Consider the following 25,380-nt stretch of genomic DNA (forward strand, 5'->3'; position numbering starts at 1 on the left):
CTTCAGAAAGTGGCAAACTGCTCAGAAACAGTAGCAGACCTTGAAACAGCTGCAGAAATCCCAGGAGGTCCTTGCTTTGTGGGACACTGCAAAGAAATTGTTTTGTCATACCAGCTTCCCTAGAACATCAATAAACTTTGCAAAATACGTTAGCTTTTTCTTTGTTCTCATTACCGTTCATCCACCAAATGCTTGCATTTTATTTGATCTTGTAGGTAAGTGCTATTATTCTGAACTGTTGCTGCTTCTGTGAGTCTGCATGTAACAAAGCTGACAGAGAAAATGTTTCAGCATAACTTAGTTTATTAGTCTTCCAAGTTAAAAAAAAAACACAAACAAAAAACCCAAAAAACACACAACAAAAGCCCCGAAAAAATAGGATAAAGAAATATGAAATACTGATGTATATCGTAATGAAAATGCAGTTTACTCTCCAAGTCTTCTTTCACTCAGTATAGTTTGTAAAATATTTCTAACTACTCCATAAAATACGGACATTTAAGTCCAGATTCTTAGCTGGAGTGACTGTATCCCTCCATCAGTCCCAACAGATGTACTGATTTACACCTGCCGACATCTGAGCTTTAGTAATTGTTGTTGATATTCTTGGGATGTATATACATTTAGGTATTTAGTTTGACGATGATTTTCAAGAAGCTGAAAACGTTAGGATGTCATTAGGGTAACTGCAGGGATAACTGCATGATGCTATCCTTACAATTGTGATTCAGACAATGCTTACAGTAGTTACTACAACTATTTGGATTAGGAAGATGGTTAAGAGCTGAACAAAAGGGCACAGAAACATTGCTTCATGGTGTGTAATGTTCCTGAGATGTTGTTCTCCACATAGGCCTGGAGGCAGCGGTCAGTGGCTCGGGAAGGCAGACCCGGGCACGGGCACTGAGGTGGCACAGGGGTGCCTCAGACCTCCTCTGCCGCCTTCTCACTTGGGCTGGTCGCCCCCCAGGCCCCATGGAACCATATGTAAGTACGGCGTGTCCCTGCGCTCCTGTGCCCTCCCTACAAACACCACCCATGATGTTTGCTCTGCCAGCTGTGCAGTTCACCCATGCTGGTGTGCCACTGACTGGCTGGGCATACTGCAAAGAACTGAGAGGATCAGGTGGAGCCAGCGGGCTGGCGGCTCCCTCTCAGGCGGGCTCCCTGCCGGGTGTCATGCTGCCAGGCACCCCAGGGACCCACAGCTATGTTCCAGGCAGGGGCCATGAAGGCTGGTCAACTCTGCCCCGCCTGCCCAAAGCCCCATGGGCGATGCTCGGCTACACTCAAGGCATCCTCCACAAGGGCCCGCCAACCTCCCGCTCCCGAGCGCCCGCCGCTGTGGCTGTGCCGCACACGGGCTGCCCGCGGAGGGGGAAGACCAGCCACAGCCCGCCCGGGAGGGAGCACCAAGGCGACTGCGCCACTCAGCCAAGATGGCGCCCGGCCAGAGAGAGCAGGCGAGCGGGCGGCGGGAGGAGGAGCTCCGCGCCCCGCCCCCGTTCCCTCAGCGACGGCGACGCCGGGCAGCGGGCAGCATGGCGGCGCCGGGGCAGGTACTACCGTCCGCGGCGGCCGGGCTTCCCGGCGCCCTCCGTGCTTTCCCCGCCGCCGGCTTGTCCAGCCGCAGCGGGGGCGGCGTGAGGGGTCGCCGCGGTGGTGCGGGGCGGCCCTGCCCGCTGCCTCGCCTCGGCGGGGCCTGCCTTCGCACCCCTCTGTTATTTGTATGATGTGTTTTAGATGCCTTCGCTAAGTTTCCGAGAAGTGAAAAGGGTGCGGTGTTAGAAATGCAGCGAGGGTGTGCGCACCTGTGTAAACTTCGTCCCCAAGGGGTTTACGGGAGAGGCCCCCGCTGGGCACGGGGGGCTGGGCTGGCACGGCCGCCCCTCGCCTCGCTGGCCAGGCTCTGCACCCACCGCCGCACACCCGCCTGCTGTGCTCCCGCCGTGCTCGCCGCTTTCCGTTGGGTACAGGGGCTCGTTTTTAAGTGTTTGGCTGTTTCTTGGTGTATCAGGTTTGCGTGGTGAGGTTTTAGTAGCCGGTGGCTACAGGGGTGGCTTCTGTGAGAAGCTGCCAGAAGCTTCCCCCATGCCCGATGGTGCCAACGCCAGCCAGCTCACAGATGGACCCACCGCTGGCCAAGGCCGAGCCTGTCAGTGATGGTGGCCTCACCTCTGGGATAGCATATTTAAGATGGGGGGAAAAACCCACACAACATCAACAGAAGTGAGAAGTGATTGAGTGAGATTATGTGAGAGCAACAACCCTGCAGACTCCCAGGTCCATGCAGAAGGAGGGCAGGAGGTGCTCCAGGTGCTGGAGCGGAGATTCCCCTGAAGCCCATGGTGGAGCCTACTGTGCCCCTCAGCCCATGGAGGTTAATGGTGGAGCAGATCTCCACCTGCCGCCCATGGAGGACCCCACACCAGGGCAGGTGGGTGTCCAAAGGAGGCTGTGACCCCATGGGCAGCCCGCGCTGGAGCAGCTCCTGGCAGGACTTGTGGTCCTGTGAAGAGAGGAGCCCAGGCTGGAGAGGGTTGCTGGCCGGGCTTGTGACCCCGTGGGGGACCATGCTGGAACAGGCTGTTCCTGAAGGACTGTACTCTGTGAAAGGGACCCACGCTGGAGCGGTTTATGAAGAACTGTAGCTCTTGGGAAGGAGTCATGCTGGAGAAATCCATGGAGAACTGTCTCCTGTGGGAGGGACCCCATGCTGGAGCAGGGGAGGAGTGTGAGGAGCCCTCCCGCTGAGGAGGAAGGAGTGGCACTAACATGTGATGAACTGACCGCAGCCCCCATTCCCTGTTCCTCTGTGCTGCTGGTGGGGAGGAGGTAGAGTATTTGGGTGTAAAGTTGAGCCCAGGAAGAAGGGAGGAGTGGGAAGAAGGTGTCACAAGATTTAATTTTTATTTCTTATTACCCTGCTCTGATTTGATTGGTTATAAATTGAGCGAATTTCCCCAAGCTGAGTCTGTTTTGCCTGTGACAGTAATTGGTAAGTGATGTCTCTGTCTTTATCTTGACCCATGAGCCTTTAATGAAATTACATTACATTAATTAAAGAAATTAATTACCTTATCTCTCCCCTGCCCAGCTGAGGAGGAGAGTGATAGGGTGGCTGTGGTGGGCACCTCGCATCCAGGCCAGGGTCAAGCCACCACACTTGGCTTATTCATGGTGGTGGAAATATCCTAATTTTTAATTGTTGATGGAGAGGCATACAGTTTGCCTTCCAAGACCACTGAGGGGTGGAAGCAAGCTCACACCTTGCTTCTAGCAAAATCATGGCTGAATTTATCACCTTTCGCTGCTTTTGGTAGCCAGAGTGCTCTAGAGGATCTTGCAAACTCACATTACTCTCCTTGATCTTGGTGGGGTTTTTGTTGGGATTTTTGTTCGTTTTGGCCTCTTTTTTTTTTTTTTTTTTTTTTTTTTATGCATTGCAATTTTTGAGCTGGTGACAGCGGTGTGATTTCTGACAGTCAGGCAACTCATCTCTTGCTGCATGTCAAGAGAAATATAAGAATACAAGTTATTCCTCCCAAGAACGTATGAGGTGTTGCATCAGCTCAGAATTTCTCCCTCAAGCCACTAACTGCATTGTTGTCTTACATGGCCAAGAAGTTACTGTGACTGTTGTGGAAGTGATTAACCGCTTTCAGCCAGTGTGATGGTTGCATCTGTTGGCACAAAGCTGCCCTAGCGATTGTGGGTACAAAAGCTTAATGTCTAGGTTTCCTTCAATAAATAAATCCTCTTCCATGTGAAATGTATTATTATGTATTCTAAATGATTTATGGAAAATATACGCATCTTTCACAGTATTCCCTGTTAGTGTTCTCTGTACATGTTTTGGCATTTGGAACAGCGTAACACTGGGGTAATGCAGTCAGTTAGATCATAGTAAAAGCATACAAGGTGTACTGTATGGGAAACGACAGCTTGTCAAAAATATATTGTACATTCATTTGAAACGTACCACTGAAATTTTTGTCATTTTTACTTTGTGGCTGTATAAAAGCCATCTTTGGAGGGATTCAGTGATATTTTTTTTTCCACATATTTTCTGTTCCTTATGTATTGAAGTTTGTTCTATACATGATAGCTTACCTTTGTGATAGTTCCTATTATCCTTTATGACTTGGTTTTATTGCAAATTCTGTGGAATTGTGCATTTTTATAAATTAAATATATGGTCTTCAGTTTTGGCTGAAGCTAGCTTTGCATGGTCTATAGTGAAGCTGTAGGGAACACCATATTCTGCCACTATTTTTTTTATATTGTTTCTTGGACAATTCCTTTTGATTTAAATTAGATGTTTTTATAATTTTTCTGATTTGTAATTACTTTCATCAGAAATTATATTAGAAAATCTGAATCCTGGTCTCAGCAAGTCTTGCTGCTGCTTTATTTTAACAACATTTTTTCCAATAAGTAGTCTGCAGCTGTGAAAACATCAGTAACGTTTAATGTCATAATACATTTTTTCATGCATAAATCTTGATGTTTGGACTGTGTGAGATTTTTCAAACCTATGTTGTTATTAAACGGACACTATCAGCATCTGTTGTTAACAATGGTTCTCTGAAAGCTTTCCTTCCATACAGGTTTTATCTTTTGCATTTGACATAGCTGCAGATTTCTCTTTTGAATGTAGTTGAAATTAGTGTTACTATTTTTATTTCTTCATTTGCTTGACAACAAAATAAATATTATGACTAAAAATAGCAACTATTGATTTTAACTTCCCATAGTGGGAGGGGACAAGTGGGGCCTTTTTAAAACAAACAGGAACAGGGAATGGATTTCTGTTTCTGCCTTTTAACTATTTATGTAGATTCAAGATTTTCTGCTGCTGCTGAAGTATTTGACAGCTTGATAACAAAATGTGTATAATACAAATAACAGCCTGTGTTGCTGGTGTAGTGGGGTTTTTTGGTTTGTTGTTTTGGTTGGTTTTTTTTTATTCCCATTTTGATTAAAGTTGTAACTGATATGCAACACTCTTTCAGGGACATCTGTACTGCTGTCAGCAGTATCGCTCAGACAGAGGTAGCTGAGCTAGCTTTAAATGAACTAGCTCAGATAGTGGAAACTATCTAGCTGTGGCAGCAGAGTTTAGTCCAGTCTAATTTCCCTGATGGAGTGAGGACAGGAGGATTTGGGGTTTCTGGCACTTTGGGTATTTGCTGCAATTACGAGAGCTGGTAAGCTATTCCTTTGTGATTGTTTACAAGCGCACATAGTGATAGGATAAGGGGGAATGGCTTTAAACTGTGAGAGGGTAGACTGAAATTCTTCACTCCGAGGGTGGTGGGGCTCTGGACATGTTGCCCAGAGAAGCTGTGGATGCCCCATCCCTGGAAGTGTTCAAGGCCAAGTTGGACAGGGTTTTGAAGAACCTGCTGTAGTGGAAGGTGTCCCTGCCCATGGCAGGAGGCATGGAACTAGATGATCTTTAAAGTCCCTTCCAACCAAAACCATTCCATGATTCTATGAATACATTTTTGAAAATCATAATTTACAAAGTATGTTGTATTGTCAAACAAATGCAGAGGGTTCATCCCAAGGAACAAGCTTATTTTCATTCAGGAGCACTGGTGCTAATTTCCATTGCTGTGTTTAAAGGTTTTGCCACTCTGGAAAGGCCCCCAATAAAATTACAGGTAGTGGAGCATTTTTTCTAGACAGGGATGACTCACTCAGCATTTGGGATTTTGAGAGAGAGTTCTTCCCCACTCCCCCAAAAACAGAGCTTTTTTGCAATCTGCTATTTAACTATATAATTTTTCTGCTCATATTTTCTGCTTTATGGTGGTGTAGTGGGTTTGTGTGGCAAGGTTCTGGTAGCAGGGGGGGGGCTACAGGGGTGATTTCTGCGAAAAGATGCCAGAAGCTTCCCCCACGTCTGATGGAGCCAATGACAGACAGCTCACAGATGGACCCACCGCTGGCCAACCCCGAGCCCATCAGCGATGGTGGTAGCACCTCTGGGATAGCATATTAAAAAGGGAGGGGGGGGGGGGGGGGCTAATATCTGTGTCAGCAGAAGAGGAGTGAGACTATGTGAGAGCAACAACCCTGCAGACTCCCAGGTCCATGCAGAAGGAGGGCAGGAGGTGCTCCAGGTGCTGGAGCGGAGATTCCCCTGAAGCCCATGGTGGAGCCTACTGTGCCCCTCAGCCCATGGAGGTTAATGGTGGAGCAGATCTCCACCTGCCGCCCATGGAGGACCCCACACCAGGGCAGGTGGGTGTCCAAAGGAGGCTGTGACCCCGTGGGCAGCCCGCGCTGGAGCAGCTCCTGGCAGGACTTGTGGTCCTGTGGAGAGAGGAGCCCAGGCTGGAGAGGGTTGCTGGCCGGGCTTGTGACCCCGTGGGGGACCATGCTGGAACAGGCTGTTCCTGAAGGACTGTACTCTGTGAAAGGGACCCACGCTGGAGCGGTTTATGAAGAACTGTAGCTCTTGGGAAGGAGTCATGCTGGAGAAATCCATGGAGAACTGTCTCCTGTGGGAGGGACCCCATGCTGGAGCAGGGGAGGAGTGTGAGGAGCCCTCCCGCTGAGGAGGAAGGAGTGGCAGAGACAGGGTGTGATAGACTGACCACAGCCCCCATTCCCTGTTCCCCTGTGCTGCTGGTGGGGAGGAGGTAGAGAAATCGGGAGTGAGATTAAGCCTGGAAAGAAAGGAGGGGTAGGGGGAAGGTGTTTTTTTCTGATTTGAATGGTGATAAATTAAACTAATTTCCACAAGTTGAGTCTGTCTGTCTGTGACAGTAAGTGGTGAGTGATCTCCCTGTCCTTATGGCAGATCTGTAGACCTACGAGCCTTTTATTCTATTTTTCTCTCCCCTGTCCAGTTGAGAATGGAGTGATAGAGTGGTTTTGGTGGGGACCTGGCATCCAGGCCAGGGTCAACCCACCACAGGTGTTTATGGATATTGGCCGAGAGATTCAAAGATGATCTTATTATTTTGTTTTAGAATATCTGATTATGTATTTTGACCTGATATTGTTGACAAGGGGTGCCCAGAGCATTTGGAGTAATGTATTGAATAGCCAGAAACATATTATACATTCAGAACAGCTAAAAAAATCTTTGAAAGAAATAAAACAGTAACAAACAATTCTCTAGTAGTAGTCTATATTTAAAAGGGTTAAGTCTACTAAATCTACTGCTGACAGTGTGTATTGGTAGGATTGGTTTGGGTTGGGTTTTTTTCCCCCAACACATGAGGATAGTGTTACCAGAACTAACTCTCCTTGGTTTATTTCTGTCAGTCACTACAGTTAACAGTAAAATGAGCGGTAAAGTCCTTGAGACCGGTGGACACATGTATAAAATAACTTCTCTTTGAATTTTCAGTGGCAGTTAAAGACAGCAATCAAAAGACAAAACAGTATTCAATCAATTATAAGCTTTTAGACACGTGTGTGTGGAGGTTCTACCCAAACAGAAACTTCCCACAAATACGGGGTCATTCAGATCATTCATGGACTTTCACTACTTTATTAAATTGCAGAAACATTGATAGTTCTAAAAATTAATTTTCTTAATTATGTACTTTCTATCCCATAGTTTCTCATCAGTCATTTTGAACAGTATTTCTTCTTATCTGATACCTGAGCTTGTAGTGGACAGTGATACAATAAATCCATCCTTACCTTGAGCAGTAACAAAGATATTAATGGATTGGTGGGGAGTTTTGCTGCTGGGAATATCACTACAGACAATAGGTGATGAAATGGTGAAACAGGAAGCGTTCACCTTGCCTTGTAAACTGTTGGATTTTGATGTGCAGATTACAGAGCCTTAGCTGCAATACTGAGTTACAAGACTTTGAATATTTCTTAAGTTGAAACTGCAAACTTTAGTTGGTCAAAGAATATGTTTCTAATACTCGGGGACCTTTAAATGTGTTGAAAGAGATTATAGGTGACTGAGTGCAAGGCACCTGGAGTTGTTTTTAAATTAATTTTTGTAATCTTATATTGTTTATATATTGCTGTAATACAACACTATGTACTAAGACTTCAGCAAATTTTCCCAGAGGTCTTTCTTGCTGTTTGCAATTCAGAGAATGAGACGAGCCTTAGCATCAGCATGTGAAGCGTGCTGGGCCTGTCGATACGATGTAGGTTAGAAAGCTTCACACTGTAATAAGCCAGCTACATACTGGAGGCAGGAGAAAATTCCCTTTTGGACAAGCTTTTTCTGACATGATGGATGTTGCCTGATACCTTTCAAGAAGCAGCAAAGAATTAGTTTGGATAAGATTCTTAGGAGTGCAGGTAAAAAGTTGCTTTCCAGAATATTCAACTTTTTGCCTACAAACCTGTTCCTTACAGCTCGAGATGTAAGTGGTGGGAGGAAAAAGACCTTTGATGCATCTCTATTTACAGGGCTACTGCTGTGATCTTGAATGGTGGAGGAGTGTCGTGCAGGTAGTTGAGAGTGTTACAGGAGAGTCTTTGTTCTTACTCATACCTGGCCTGTAACCACAGTGGAGAAGCTGGAAAATAGCTTGATGAGAACAAAACCACCGTGCCTTGAACTTCCTTATGCTTTTCTTTCTGATACAGTGTTAAATTTCTCATGCCATACTGATAAAGTCCATCTCAGGTGATATCTGTAAAATGTTAACATTTTGCCTTATTAGGAAGTATGGTCAGTAAGGTGTTGACTGACTGATTGGTAATATGCCATTTATATACCGATGCAAAAATGCATACTAAATTATCCTATGTATTGAACATCCTGAGTGAGAGACATAACTGGGTGTTAATTCAGTTTCCAAAACATCAATATCAGTTATTCTTTTAATTCAGCTCTCACTACTTCTAAAAAATCTCTTGTTCAACAGGTTTCAAACACCACTGGTCACTTCAGGAAAGCATTCATATTTTTCCTAATTATTCAGAAATACCTTTCAATAACTGCATAATATTAGCATGTTGAGCTATTCTTTTTTTTTTCCCCTAACTACTGCATGCAGCTTCAATTATATTGACATTAGTGACTGTACAAGTACTTCTTTTTATACTGCAGGAATTATTGCTAATAAAACAAACGCAAACTAATGTCATGTTCCTAACCACATGATGGGAGCCTTTGTTTACTTCATTCCTATTGTTCTGATGAGGCATTGTATCTGAGACTAACTTTGCAGTTGGGAACAATAATTTTTCATATTAAAGTGCATGTGAAAGTCCTCTAGTACTTAATTAGAGGAAAAGAACTAGTCTGTCTACTAAATGCTCTTTGTTGCTGCTCTCAGGCTTGTTTCATCAGTCTTGAATATTGTAATTCAGCTAGTCCAAGTTTTAAGTTTATCTTGCAGTTTGGCAGCAGCAGGGGGAGTAGTGTAGCTTTATCTGGGGGCTCTCCTCGACCAATGCTGGAGTTTGTTGATTATTAGCCCAGAACAATGCTGTTCAGGCTCAAAAATCAGCTCATGTTAGGAAATCTTCCACTTCTCTCTCTCTAGGTGAGCTAGAAACATTATTCTGCAAGCTTTGCTTTGCAGCACTTCTGTAAAGCCCACGTGCCACGGATGTAGAAGTGTACCTGCTACGAGTAAATTAAGTTCAGGTTTTTGTGTCCTGATGCAGAAGCAGGTCAGGCCAATTAAACTCACAGTCATGAGGCTGGAAGGGATCTTTGGGACATAAACTGGTTCAGCTACCTGCTCAGAGCTGGGCCAGCACTGAATGCAGACCATGGCTCTGTCCAGTTCAGTCCTGAAAACCTGCAAGGATGGAGATTCTTGCACCTTTCTGGGTAACCTGTCTCAATCCTTAATTATCTTCATACTGAAATATTTTGCCTTACGCTGTCCCATGCTAATGTATTGTAGGTCCTTTCCAACTGAAATACTATGTTCTGTGAGCATTGTCCCTTGTTCCCCTGCCTTGCATCTCTATAGTCTGCCTTATCTTACATTTTATAATGTGCTTTGACACCTCTCTTTGTCGCCTACATATTCTATTGTAAAACAGGGTTTTATTTATTTCATTGTTTTCTTACTGAAGTCTCTGGTCAAATGTTTTTGGTCAGAGACAGACACTAAATAAAATATCATCAAACGTTCCAATTTTTTGTAGGACCATTGCATTGTTGATTCATGCTCAGTTTGTTATCCTCTTAACATATAATATGTCTTTGTATTTCCTATAAGGAACTGCCTTCTGTATTACAAATAAACTGACTTTCCTGAAACAGTAGTGTCAGGTCCTTGATGTGTATCATAGTGTTGCAGCAAACATCTTGGACTTTTTTTTGGTTAGGGAAGGAGTCAGTGTAGACAGTAAATTTGGAAATGCAATCAAGTACAGGGTGGAGAGCAAATAGCACGGTAATGTGTATGTATACTTATAATATCTTAAGCAGAAGCTGATTTTAAAATTTAATTACTGTGCAGTCTAGTATCATGTTGGTCAAATCTAGCTTCATGGATTTTTTTTCACCATTATATTTCTATTGTTTTTACTTGCAAGCTAATTTAATCTTGTGCAGCACATAATATGTCACTATGTTCCCACATGAATTTGAGATAAAAATGCTATTTTCCATGTGTCTGCCTAGCTTTTCTCTGGTGAAAATGTGTTAGGGTATTGTGTTGCTGCTATGTAATTATAGCTGTGTTACATTTCTGGCATTCGTTGAATTAATCCCTTGCATACATCCTCAAAATAAGAATGTTATTTAGATAAGTTTCTGACATAATAAAACAAACCTGTTAAAACTATATTCCTATATACATATGTGATTGTAGGAAGAAGACCAGAATCAGGATGCCATAGGTGGAAAGAAGGTTATTAGTCGGACGTTTCTTTCCCTTTCCCAAATTACCGCTTTGTCAGAACAAAATGTAGAAGGAGTTCAAAAGTAAGAGCCAAAGATAACAATGCTAGAACCAATATAATAATGAAATACATTTTATAGATTATTTGTTAGATTTCTTCTGTGATGGTTACGTTACTAGTCTTTAGTTGTTAAATCATTTATATTTAAAATTAATCATGAAAGATAAGAAGAAATACTGCTGATCTCAGACCCAATTTGTTTTACTGTATTTCCTATATCTCTTGATTTTCCTTTGACTCTTCCCCTCCCCCCCTCATATTTCGCACTGATATGGTTTCTGAGTTTACAATAGTGTTAAATATGCTGAAAATGAAATACTAAGATATAAATAAGAACAAGCCAATACTGAGCTTGTTTTATAAATCTCACTTGGTAACTTTTTTTTGTTCAAACATTTAAAATTCTGTACTGTAACATGAGTTACTGAAAAATCAGAAAGGTCTTAAAAGTTCAGAAAGGGATGGAAAGCTTAAGAAGGTATTAGTAGGTAGCCATTATGGTGCACTGGGGAAATAGGAGGCAGCCAAAGACTTCTGATGTAAGACCATCTTGTCTTTTCTGTAGCAACACTCTCCCTTCTTATTAGTGCTTAATAGCAGCTAAATTTAGGAGGCCAGGAGTTCAACCGGAGACTCTAGGCTTGTATTTTAAGGGTGGCATTTTTCAGAAATGCCCAGATTATTTAGGAGCACTAGCAAATTCTTAGTGAATTGAAAGCCAAAGGGCTGGTCCATTCGACTAGGTTGTGGGAGGGAAATAAAAATATCCAACCTTGTCCCACCAAATAAATAAACCATTTCATAGAGATTAGAATATTATGCCTGAAATATATTCTGTTCCTCTTATTTGTGACTGTTCTGAGAAAAAAAATAAAGTTCTTTCTAGGATATATATATTTATTTTTTTAAGAAACCTGGAAAGAAAATTTATTCCCATCAAATAATAAAAATTATAAATTAAAATAAATAAATAAATACCATTTTCTCTTATACCATAGGCCTCTTATTTTAGAGGAGACTTAAGTGTACAACTCAGTGGAGAATAAAATGTGCTTAATGATGCAATTCATAGTGAAACTTCCTTATTAAGATTAAAAAGCATTGAAAGATCATACTTTTCTTCTTAGTCTTAGCTGATCACCTAGGTATTTTTATCTATACATATATATATTGTACAAGTGGAATGTAACATATATACTGCCTTTGAAAAGAGGATAGTTACAGGGTATTTTATGCACTCTAAGCAGTTTAGCAGCAGCATTGGAATTCTGTTATTTACCACAGTGCATCATGTCTGTACACAAACAGCTAAGGCTAGAAAATCAGAATAGACCTGATTCAGTATGAGAATTTTGATGTCCTGCATTCCCACCTATCATGGAGTTTTATACTTCTGTCCATCTCTGTAGGACTTGAGCACCTTCTGTGAAGGAAGAAGTAGCATTCTGGATAACCAGAAAGTCTAAATGCCCCATCACTTCCCAATCATTTATAGATACTATTGTCAATTACATCCCTTACAGAATATTGGAAAGATGAGTACTGGCATTGTTAGCAGCATCAGAGAAAATCTAAATCCCTGAGAATCTGATTATGAAAACACAGAGTTGGCAGAAGCTTCAGAAAGAGAGGATATGGACTGTTTCAAACCTTGGAAAGTTCAGCTGGCCACATTCCACTTCTATTTCAGTACACAGTTAAGTGTTTTTAACCGACTTGCATGTGTGCAGCCATACAAATTTGTCATGCAGAACAAAGGAATACATGTTTTAAACAAAACTGATTGGATTATATGCTTTACTTTGTTAGCTATTGAGGCTTTAATTAAAAAAATGAAAACTCAACTCATTTGACCGGGTATCTCTACTGGCTTTCTGAAAACCCTGAAAAACTAATGGTTGCCTATCATTAGGTCTGAGATTAATGCCCTTTTGGGGAAGGAATAAGAAGCAGGATGGGGAAAAAAAAGACTTTGCTGTTTTACAGGGGACCAGAAACTGTGATCGCAAGCAGCACCTGTATTGTCAGGTATAGTTAAGAAGCCAAGGATTGCTTTAATGTAAAACTTAACTACCTGAGAAATGGCTGAAGTTATACGGCAAGGACTGCAGACTGAAGTCCTAACCCTCATTCCTTCTCTTCACGTAGAAAAATGTGCACAATTATTGTAAAAGACATAACTAATTCCGTGTTTAGATAGAGTAGACATAAATGTGTCAGCAACCGCATGGTCTCCTACAAGTGAGTGTATTTTTTTCATTAATTATTCAAGCTAAAGAAAGTGGAAAAATTTCTACAGTGTGCCAGTAAAATAGGACGACACTCTTCTTAAATATCTTGGCCATTTTGCAAGTGGAATTTAAACTTCTAAATATTTTAGGTACTTTCAATAATTTTATATTATAGTATTTACATTATTTTTCAAATGTAATTTTTCTTCAGAGGCTACATGAAAAATAACCTTGAAAGGGAAGGAAGATCTTTTTAGTACTGCAAAACTGTCTCAATCAGAGTGAAAGAGAGGTAGTAGAAAAGCAGAGACTAATTGTTCCATTTCAACCTACAAACCCTTTCTTGAACAAACACAGATTTTTCTCTGGGATTTTCAGTGTATTACTCTTTGAAGTTTGTAATGTTCTTATTTTTTTTTTGTTTCATTAATTGTATTTTAATAGTTAAATAGTGTCTGTTGAAACCTGTAGGTGTTTGTTTACTTTTTTTCAGTTAATACGTCCTCTGATCATAAATGTTTGTACCTAGAAATGAATATAGCTAAGTACCAGGAAGACATGTAAATATATATAAAAGATAGTAGTAGTAAATGGTATAGATATAATTATTGATAATTTACAGACTAACATAAACTTTGGAATCTGTAATTTATTTTTTCATTTTGTTATTTTACTCTGCGATTTCTTCTAGAAAGCTGGAAGAATTTCTGAATTTTAAACAATTGAAGACATCTTTGAAAGAAGCTGTTTTGCTAGATTATTATACTGCGGGATTTTGGTGGGCTAAAGAAATGAACTTCAGTCTTATACAGCTCTCAGGATTCATGGATCTATTAAATTTCCTGTTGGAGAACCTCAGTGGTAAGTATAATTTAAAATTGTAAAAGAAATATCTGAAGTGGAAGACAATAATATTTTCCAATCATTTTAATAAAGTAATATTTAATTGCAAGTAATGGTAAAACAATATATTTTCCTTTTGAATGTTGGCTTGTACCTAAAAATAATTCTTGTCCACAGACATTAAACTTTTGTTAGGGACAACTGTAGTCTTTTTAACAGAGTATCCCTCAGTCTTTGTTTGTACAGTATGTGGTACAAAAGGGCCAGGTCCTGAAAAGACCTCGTCTTTGCTATGGTAAAATAAATAATAATTACAGTAGAGGGAGAGCAAGGAGCTCCTAAATTCCAATTCCAGCTGCCTCAGTGACTGACTCACTGTAGCCTTGGGCACATTTCTCTGCTGTTTGAGGTATTCAGTACATCCTGTAGCATTATAGCAGGTGAATTGCATTTATTTTATCCTTGGAGGTCAACTCTCAGGCAGCTTTCTATGTGGGAAATGCTGCACTTCTGGCACAAAATATATCAGTTAACTAAAGACTGGTGAGGGAAGTAAACTGGCATCACTGCCGAAGATGAAAAATTGACAATGAAAGTACTGTAGCTCTTGTGGCTATGAGGAAATTTGCAACAAAGCATGTGGCTTGGGTCTAGTGAGACAAAAAGCCAGAAAAAATGGTAGCAACATCCTCTAAAACCCATTTTTCAGAGATCACAATGCTTACTTAATATTCACTTTGAAGGTGATTATGTTGAGAAAAGTCCATCCCAGAGGAAGAGCAACAGGACTCAGAAGTTCCATTCAAAAAGATGAATATTTAAAATCAACCTCATAATAGTTATTATACTCTTTCATTGTAATTTAATTCAAGGGCCTTTCTGACTTGGATTTTTGGCAGAATATGTACGTGCTTTATGATCATTGGAATTCCAGTTGTCCTTCCTGTCTCCAATGAGAAAGTATCTTAACATATGCTAACGGTATTAATATAACAATGGAGAAGAATGGAAACATGTCAGAAATCAGTTTTATGAGACAGTATGTAATGTGTGTGTACTGGACAGGCTGGTAGCACAACCGATTGTTAAAGCTGACTGACATTTTTCAGGAATGTGAGCTTAGCTGCATGAAGCTTTGCCAAACTTTAACTCTTTAAGCTGAAATTTTCCATGGTAGTCTCTGCCTCTGATTAATTTTTATATATAAAATTACAGCTAAAACAGTTCAGTGGGCTTGCAGACAGAGGCTGTGGAAATAAAAAGTATGATTTTGTGCCTTTTTAATTTTTTTTAACAGCTCTAATACCGCTATGCTTTGAGGTAAAGACATAAGGTTTGGCAAGCAAGCGTTGTGAACTTTTTGCTGTCCTGTGAAAATCTATTCAGATTTGGCTAAGATACATGGATTTTAGGGAAAGAAAATGCAGTTTGTAAATGCTCACAGGAGACTTCTTGTATTTTCTTCACAGCTAAGTTCCCCAAATAATCCATCTAAATGTATGCTGTAGCCCAGGGCTGAGATGAATTTTGTTGTAATTACTGTTCTCAGCTAGTGCAAGTTCCAAAACCAAACATTTCAACCAAGAGCAAAACGCTAATGTCTTCTATATTAATGACCATTTGCTTTCCCTTCCCTACACTGGACCCAAGCAGCCTGGAGAGTTAAACTGGTTTAACCATAAAGGCAAGAGTAGCATGGAGCGAGAGGAATGGATTTAGAGAAGGGAGGGTATTGTAAACTCATTTAAGGCTGGTAAAGTAGTGAGAAAAAAAAAATGAGGTTTGGAATCTGAAGACTTTGGTTGCTCGGAAGCCAGAATGAATTAATTACATTATTTGATTCATCTTCTATACATTGAGGGTAAAGTGCTCCTTACTTCACAGAAGTACTGCGAGAGCCTTCCTGAGAAAGGCTGTATGGGCTGACAATCAGATGTGCAGAGGAAAGAGAAAATTTGGATTAGCTGGTGGCAAACCTGGGCCTGGCTGTTGTGACTTATTATGAACTTGTTATGTGGCTTCGCTTCCCTACTAACTGTGATATTTCTGATTCTATTACTGTTTCTCATTTCCCATGGCTTCTATTTCCTCCACGTTCTCTATATTTCTTTCTTGTTTCTTCCATTATGGTTATTTATATTGTGCTGCCTCTGATACTGAAAACCGAGGTGAATTTTTTAGGGTTATGATTGCTGTACTACTAAAGGGCAAAACTATAAAGACCAGAATCTTGTAAGTCTTTTAATTTGTTTTCTGTACTAAGAACCAAGGAGTGGATCAGTAGAGAATTAAAACAATAAGGAAAATAAATCTATTTCACCAGTGGTGGATATTTCCCCATTTTCTACTCTAAATTTTTTAGACTTAGAAAGAACAAGTAAACTGTGTTCAAAACTTTTTTATTTAACATCACCATGGTTCTAGTGGTGGCACACACTGTATGCAAGTCAGAAAGATGAATCCTTTCTTTTTAAAGGTTCAGCAGACACTGGTATATTTCAGATTTTCCTCTTTGACAAGACAGTTAACAAAAATAATTTAAATTTTATTTCAAATTTGTTTTGGCATTTGTTTTTGATTTCCAGGATAAAAATGTAAAAATTATCTAATTTTGGCAGGGGGATAGGGGGGTGGAGGGGTGCATAAATGTCTCCAAGTTTGATGATACAGGCAGAATATTGTGCATATTAATGTTTAACCAATTATGACTGTAAGCACTTAAATGGTTATCCTTTTTATTATCTGTTCATGTATTAATGGTTTATGTTGCAAGCGGCATGGTCAGAAGCACGTTTTTGTACATTACATAAACGACAATAAATTTATTTTGAAGATAAACATCTCAAATTTACATAGTATTCTGCCTGTACTTATCTCTGCATAAGAGGCCAAGCTGTAGTATCTGAAACACCCATTATTGTGATCCTTATGTTGTGAAGGTGGATCAGTGCTTTTGTGATGGAATTTTAATGCACATCTTATTGATAAGAACAATGGCAACAGACAAAAATGTTAGGCTGCTGTCACTTTCTAAGTTTCTACATGGCCCCTCACTTCTTAAACTTCAAGAAGTCTTATAATTAAAATGGGCCAAAAAACCCCACCACCTCACACTGTCACATTTATAAGTATTTTTTGTTCTTTGGGATTACTTTGCAGACAAACGTGTGACCTTAGGAGAGAATTTAAAAGAACTTGGAAGAGCAATGGCTGGAATAGGAAAAACTGATTCAGAAAGAAGTGGTGACTTGAATTTCTTCAGCATTGAGCAAGCCAAAGCAGTCATTGATTACTTGACTGACAGGTATTTATTTCTACCGGATCTGTTATTTCTTATTTGAATAATTTAACATGATGGGAAATTGGCTGATAAAATAAGCTAAAATTGTCTAACTGGGTATGTCCTTACTTTAAAACATCAAAAAGAAGAGAGAATTTGCGAGTAGCAGTAAAGATCTGGCCTCAGATGTCAAAGCCCAGGAAAGTAATAGCCTGGAAGTTTTCAGCATAATCTTACATTTTGATAAAACTTCCTTCTGAGTTTTGTTTTGGGTGATAAAAACAAAAAAGGGAGAGTGGTGTATAGAGAATATTCTTGGTTTGCTTTTAAAACATTCTACTTTTAGATTCTACCTAAAAAAATTCCTAGGTCTTGCCTATAACTTTAAATATTTGTCTGGTCTTGACAGCTGTAGTGGACTTTTTAGGTTGGTTTAGTTACGCACTTTACAGAATTAAGGCTATGGTCAGGCATGAGTCACAAAATTATGCATTTCAAAGTTATCAAAAGTTCCATATCAGAAATGAAAAGGTTTCATGACAGCTCTCAGCTTTTAAACAGAGACACAGAAAGAGATAAAAAGAGCAATAATTAAATTATTTATCTAAGAAAAAAATTAAGGGTCTGATAGCACCCAATCACACCTCTCCAGGTAAAGCCTTAACTATAATGTATACAAACCTTTCTCCACTGAAATGCTGTAGTTAAGACAGTGGCTGTACTCGTATACCGTTGTTTCCAATACATGATGGACAGAATAGTTCTCAAGCTGTTATGTCACCCATGAATGTCAGGGGCAAGGAGATGGAAAATGGAGAAGGTACTACTGCAATGTATGCTCAGACACTGTACTACATCTGTGGCCCTTCAGCTTGTTTTCTGACCTGAATGGTGGTTAAATGGAGAGATTTTGTGGTAGATAGGCATAAAAAGTAAGTAAGGTCATGACTGATCCATACACAGAATTGTTGGGAATTTTCTGACTGTTCTATTAGAATCATAGAATGGTTTAGATTGGAAGGGACATTAAGGATCACCTAGCTCCAAGCTCCCTGCCATGTGCAGGGACCTTCCCCTAGACCAGGTTGCTCTAAGCCCCATCCAACCTGGCCTTGAACTCTTCCAGGAACAGGGTATCTGTCACTTCTCTGGGCAACCTGTTGCAGTGTCTCACCACCCTCACAATAAAAAGTTTCTTTCTAATATCTAGTCTAAATCTACCCTCTTTTGCTTTAAAACCATTACCCCTTGTCCTGTTGCTACAGGCCCTACTAAAAAGTCTGTCCCTGTCTTTCTTAGAAGCCCCCTTTAAGTACTGGTATGGTGCAATAAGGTGTCCCCAGAGCCTTCTCTTCTCCAGGCTGAACAACCTCAACTCTCTCAGCCTGTCTTCATAGGAGAGGTGCTCCAGCCCTCTGATCATTTTTGTGGCCCTCCTCTGGACTTACTCCAAAAGGGTCCATGTCCTTCTTGTGTTGGAGGCCACAGAGCTGGACGCAGGACTCTGGGTGAGGTCTCACTAGAATGGAGTAGAGGGGGAGAATTGCCTCCCCCAGCCTGCTGGCCACGCTTCTTTTGATGCAGCCCAGGGTATGGTTGGCTTTCTGGGCTGCAAGTGCACATTGCCAGGTCATGCTGAGCTTCTTGTCAACCAACACTTTCAAGTCTTTCTCCCCAGAACTGCTTTAAGTCTTTTGCTAGGAAAAGTTTAACGCATCAAAGAGGTGTTTTTAGAGTGTTTTCCTGGATGCAGAAAAGTATTTCCTCTTGAAGACAGACAAAAATACTAGGATTGCTGATAGCCTTCCAGTTTAGGGTACTCAGATTCAGACTGGGGATTTAACCCATCACAGGTGATCTCTCTTACAATTGGGCTATAAAGTTTATCTCTTTGACAAGAGATATCTCTGCTCTCTGATTTTTTTCTTTTGTTTCTTTTTCATGGAAAATATAAAAAAAATCAGGTTCTTCCCATATGAAATAAGAACATGTCTTTAAATCTCAAATTTCTCTAGTCAAGGCAAATCAATGTCCTGCCAAGTATTAGCCCTAAACTAAAAGGAAACTTGGCATTTAAGATGTCTCACTCCACTTCTTTTACTTCTCCCTTCCTGTCTGTGCCTTTTGTATATTTATTTGGAACAAATGTTCTTTTCACGTAGCACGTCTATAGCTCTTGTATAAATTACCCGTTGAGAAGTATCTTGTCCGTGAAGTAATTCCTTCACAGTCACGAGAATTCCATCCAAGAGATTAGGTGCTCCATCCTGCTACCACTGAGGTATTAACTGTGAGGGAATACAATCAAGCCACAAGACTTTTGCAGAAGAATGGTATTTTGGTAACCAAATGTCTGACTGTATGTTCAAATTGCTCAATTTATTACAAGTCTGTATTGTTGCAACATCATGGATATACACACATACACTGAAATGTGTCATATGCATCCAGTTTATACAGTCCATTATTTCAGTAATTTGAATATTTTTTTTCTAAGCAAGAACTGAATCAGCACACTTATGTCAGTGTATTTTGAACTTCATGAACTCAGAAATAGGTTGACTGAGTTTTATTACAATTCAAATTAATGTATTACTTCAACATTTTTTCTTGTTCTTCACTTCTTTTGTTTAATTTTAAATGATAGGCCTATAGCTTTTTTTTCTACTCAAGATAGTATGACATGTTTTAGTTCAGATCACATTTTTACAGATGAGCTATAAACCCATGGGATTTATAATGGAAATGCGGACAAATGCTTAACCACGTTGACACAAACTGTGCAGCAACTATAATGACACCTTCAGGTTTGGTGGAAGGTGACAGTTATCATCTTTTTATCTTATCTCCTTGGGCAAACACACATCAACATAGCTCTTGACATTTTCTTTTAGGAAGCAGTGGAGCTAGGGAAATATGTCATTGTTAATCACCTTCAGATTCTCATATGACATCATAAGAGGATCTATTCTTAACAATCTTACTTTCGTAAGTAACATAATTTTTGTGTAATTGCTAAAAACATTGGTATGGAATTTTTTGTCTAACAACAGATGCAAACAAAAAAGCATTTTATATAATGCCTGATAGAAGGAAGAAAACTACACTGCTGTTTCAAAATAAATACTGATGTATGATTTAAATGGTTGGATTTAAAGACCATTAAAAGGAGGAATTTTTTCTTTGATACAGGATTAAGGGCGCCAGGTTGGACAGAGTTCTGATTAAAAAAAAATAAACAAAAATCAGAAATATCAAAAGTAATTACTTATATTTTGGGGAATATTATAAATTATCTATACCTGTAACATAGTCCATAAAGAATATCATAACATATTTAGAGGGGCAGGGGAAGAACTCTTTTTCAGGTGCGGTAAATCTGGTTTATTTCCAAGGAACTGGAATAAATGAAAGAAAAAAGTTTGAAATGTTAAGTTCTGACAGTGCAGTGTGAAAGATATATATGCTATTTCTTGTGGATCTGTGATGTTCATAAAATATTTTTTATCTTTTTTCAAAAAATCCCTGTTAGAATTTTACCAAATAAAAGGTGAGTATGTGAGGGGATATATATTTTCAAAAATTGGTGGGAGTCATTTCCAAATTAAGTCCTGAGGTCTGCTTAAACATAATTCCTGTATCTCCACTGAAATACGGCAGGAATTCTTTGATGAAGAACTGCAATAAAAATGTACTGCAAATGAAATGGCAAATATTGTAACAACTTAATCAATTGCCTATGTGCTTTGGGTTTGGGGGAAGGGAACTTGTAGTTTATGGTAGCCAAATTTCTTATGCAAGTTGGTAAACAAATATGTTTTTTAACTAATGGTAATTGAATGACTGAATTAAATGTAACTGTAGAATAAAACTTTTATGCGGCACTTAAAGAGCCAAATGTTCAATGAGGCTGCCATAATACTTCTCACCAAATTAGAAAATGCATCTGTACATATGTTCAAAGACGTCAGCGCCCATTTGGGTAAAAATGTATTTGAAAGTTTCACAGATGCATTTGGCTAACTGCTGGGAGATGTACCATTGTCCTGCAAGAGAGGCAGGCCGTGCCACCGATTTATTCTCCTAATTCTGAGCTGCTTTTATGGGCTGGAAGAACCACTACTGTATGTTAGTCAGCACTTCAGCACTGCTAAAATTATAGCAAATTGTCTCTGGTCTGTAGTATTTTGTGGAACCTGTGGCTGCGTGTAGGTACCAGTGGTGATTCAGGGAAGGATGGTCAGCTAAAGTACGGTGGTACCGAGCATTGACTCCCACAGCCAGCTTCTCTGCTACCTCCCGGAGACCTGTGTCCCACTGTAGCCGCCTCTCGCTTTGCAGGTGGAGCCCTTCTGCTGGGATGCGAGGCTGCTGAGGCTGGAGCCCCAGGGCTGTGGGAGAGCCAGCCAGGGCGGCACCTTGGGGACTGGCTCTCTGAGAGCCTCGAAGAGCACCAGGTGTCGAAGAGCAGCCCGTGCTGGGCTGTGTGGCCAGGCACTGGCATTGTAAACACGCTTTCATAGCATTAGCATGGTATCCACCAGCTAGCAGCAGGGTCTTTAGCATTAGCTAGATAATTGCATATGTTGGGTGTCGTGGTTACCTTCACAGACCTGTGGGAAAACTGAGGTTGGAAGGGGGACTTCTGGAAGCCATCTAGTCCAAAGCCCTTCTCACAGCAGGCCTCAATATTCCAGGTGTGGCCTTGCCAAGTGCCAAGCCGAGAGGCATTGCTGTCCCAGTTGATGGTTCGCTTGAGAACCTGTTTCCTGTCCTTAGCCAGAAAGCACAGGAACCAGTTAGAAATGCTGCCTGCAAATATTACTCTTATCTTTTGTGGCTATATCAGGCATGAGTGTGATAAACTCTTGGAGTCATTCTTCAACCTGGAGTTGCTGTGAAATCACATTCTTAAATCCTATGTCAAAATGACATGACAGAAGCCAGTTCTGTACTGCGATTTTAAGAGAGTAAGTAATTATTACAGATGGACTGTGACAAACCAAACCTCTGATTAAACAAATGCCATATCATTCATTATTAGGAAAAAGAAGGAAGAAAAATATTTAAAACATGTGAAAAGGAAAGCTGTATATATTTTAAGGAAGATAAATATTTTAGGCCATTGAGAAAGTCTACTTAAAGTTACTTTTTCTGTAATACACAAAATTCCCATGTGTCAATCTAATTTTTTAGGGGGTTTTTGAGGGAATACTATGCTGATTTTGTAACATGACCGTGAGAGAATAAATGCTTCCATTCTCCATTATTTTGATGTTCCAAGATCAAACTCGCTCCCTGGACTGGTAGCCCATCCCAGAATATGAACGCTGATTTGGCTTTGTTTCCTTCTTGTCCATGATTGCTGATACTAAAGGCATAAGTATCCTGGTGATAAGTGTTTCAGGAATTGCTTTTTTCAGAGTAGAACTTTGTCTTCTCAGAGTTCAATTTCATAAGGACAAAGTGGTTGTATTTTTAAGTATCATACTGTATTTTCTATGGCCATCTGATAGTTAATCCTGTAAATTAAATATTCTGCACTTTGTAGCTAAAGTTAAACAATGGTCTCTTTAAAATTTGGAATATTACTATGCTGCAGAGCAACTCTTTAACAGAATTTTTAATATTGTTACCTTTCCAAAGACTTACAGCTGTAATAGTACTATGTTCTCTTGTTTTCCAGCTTATTTAGACACCATAAACTATATGAATACCTCTTCCACAGTCCTAGAGAAAAACTGGTGATAAGTAACGAGGTAAGTCATTTATAGAGATGGAACTCATTATGTAGAGTTATTTAATGAATGCACCATGGCATATGTTTTATATTGCTCAAAGCAACTTCATGTCAACATTACTGCATTACTAATGTAAAATGGCTGATTAAAGAATACAAGTTAGATGTTTTGATCCTTATATTCAAAACTAATTTTGGATTTCAAAAAAGTGTAAATGTATTGCTTGGTTAAGATGTTAGTTGTGTTAAATTGGGAATACTTTTGTGTATGTATTTATAAGTTGATGCATGTAACTTGAATTAGCAATGCATGAGCCTGACTACTTTAAAATCAGCAATCAAAATCAGAAAAGGTTGTGCACCAAGCCTAGACTGACCACAGTCCTGATATTTATGTATGCATGTGTATGTAGAGGTTTTTTTCTACTGTTGCCACCAACAGTTAAGTATACTGACTGTAAAGAAACAAGCTAGCTAGAAATTCAGCATTTTGAAAGCATTCTGTTAATAATAGTGAACTGGCTTGACTGTAAACTTTGCCATGTATTCTAACTTATATGTGCAGAAATACATAGGAGAATGCATTGATGCAGGATGTGGCCTTTAATCAAATGGACAGATTGAATTCATCAAATAAACCTTCCTTTAGCCTGACTGTGTGTTTTGAGGATATATGATACAAAACGTGGGAAAGAATTTACATTGATAATATATATTAGGAGACAACTGGTTGCTCAGAGAGGCATGGTAGTAGAATTTTTTGGTGGCACTTATATTTTAGTGAAGTTAAAATTAATGCTCTGGAAGATTTTCTTTACACTTTAAGCTGGTGGTTTGACTCTGTAAATGATGTGGGATAATTTCTTTCTGTGTTGCTTTTATTTGCTATATGGCTGTTGCCATATTTTAAAAAAGAAGGACTTTTCTTGTCATGGATGCAAATATTTGGGAATTATTCTCATCATTTGTTAGGTGGGTTGAAATTCCAACTATAATGAAATCAGTGATAGAACTGTCATTACATAAGTAGAGCAGGATTTCAGTGTTACTGTGTTAGGGTTGTTTTTTTATATTAGCTAATCAGATCAGTGGCTGGTTAGCACTTTCTAATTGGTAAAATTATTTTTAATGAGGCTTTGATTAAGTAATTTCTTGTGTAAATTTGGGTAATGTATCTTATCAATTGTAGACTAGCTTAAAAGTAATATCTTTGTGGTTTTTTAAAACCCATTTCTGGGTGGCTGAGATCAGTGTACACTGTCCCAGCCACAGAAGAGTAGTTGTGCACAGTCTGCCTGCTGGGGACTGCTGCTTCTGCTGAAGGTACCACCTCCACTAGGGAATGACAGAAATGTGTTTCTATGAATTACTTCAGTGATGATCCATCAAAGGAACAAGTGTAATCTACAATTATAACTGTCACAAAAACCTTCATGACAATTTTTAGCCATAACTCTTTTATGGCCATTTCTTACCTATGCGCCAGTTCAGTTTAACCCATCTATTTTGTACTCTGAGTTCCATGGCAGAGAGTCTTTTATTTGTCCAACCAAACTGCAATCCCCAAGAAAATCAATACTTACATTCCTGCAGAGTTTATTTTGATAGGGTGACACACTGGTCTTCAGTAAGTAACAATTTAAGGTTCTGAAGCTACACGTACAAATTTATGGCATTATTTGCACTTGCTTTGTGTGTTAAAATGTGATAAGAGGTGAACCCAACCCAGACTTCAAGTTCTTTTGCTACAACTTTGTTGTATTTAGAAATGCTTATCCATAAAGGAGAACATTATTTTCTATTTTTGCAGTCCCTTAGATGCGCAGCTCAAACCCTGACAAGTTAGTAGGGCTGATGGGGTTTGGTGTGTATGAATATGGCAGGAGCATGCCTGGAGTCATGTGCTCTGCAGTGCACCTGCTTAGGGGACAGAAGGGGGCAGGAGATGGACTGAGATATCTGCGTGCTGAAAGTAGATGATAAATCTATGCTGAAAGGCTGACTGCTGTCTTGCTATTTAGATCAATGTCTTGCCAAAAAAACCCCAAAAAACCAAAAACAAAACCAAACAAAAGACCCCCAAACATATAGACACACCACAGCCCACAGCTGGATATGATCCTTACTCTAAGCTGAGCACTGCTAATGTCTAAAAGTTTTCTTTTAGCTCCAGCAATAAAAGTGTGTTCTTTTGGAATGGGAGACTGTAAATTGTAATGACCAGATTTACCCAAATAACAAGAACTATGATGCTCCAAGAGCTTAATTACAATATTATCTCTTTTTGCAAATGAAGACTTTGAGACAAGTCAGTGAAATTACTTGCTTCAGCTGAAATAGCTTGCTTTAGTTCAGTGAGTAAATTTGTGCTCCACATGTGCTGAAAGTATTACCTACTGAATAAAAGACCAATAGCC

At 39.8% G+C, this 25,380-nt stretch overlaps 1 protein-coding gene across 1 annotated transcript in view; it reads left to right on the forward strand.

The window, feature by feature from the left end:
• The first annotated feature begins 1,439 nt into the window (after window positions 1-1,439).
• Window positions 1,440-25,380, forward strand: part of CABCOCO1 (ciliary associated calcium binding coiled-coil 1) — a 56,843-nt gene continuing 32,902 nt past the window's right edge. Inside the window, exons 1-5 of the mRNA XM_055816919.1 lie at window positions 1,440-1,559; window positions 10,779-10,891; window positions 13,792-13,961; window positions 17,103-17,247; window positions 22,910-22,982. Coding sequence (XP_055672894.1) covers window positions 1,440-1,559; window positions 10,779-10,891; window positions 13,792-13,961; window positions 17,103-17,247; window positions 22,910-22,982 — 621 coding nt within the window. The remainder of the gene's footprint in view (window positions 1,560-10,778; window positions 10,892-13,791; window positions 13,962-17,102; window positions 17,248-22,909; window positions 22,983-25,380) is intronic.

Source organism: Falco peregrinus, chromosome 1, assembly GCF_023634155.1.
Source record: "Falco peregrinus isolate bFalPer1 chromosome 1, bFalPer1.pri, whole genome shotgun sequence".
NCBI lineage: Eukaryota > Metazoa > Chordata > Aves > Falconiformes > Falconidae > Falco > Falco peregrinus.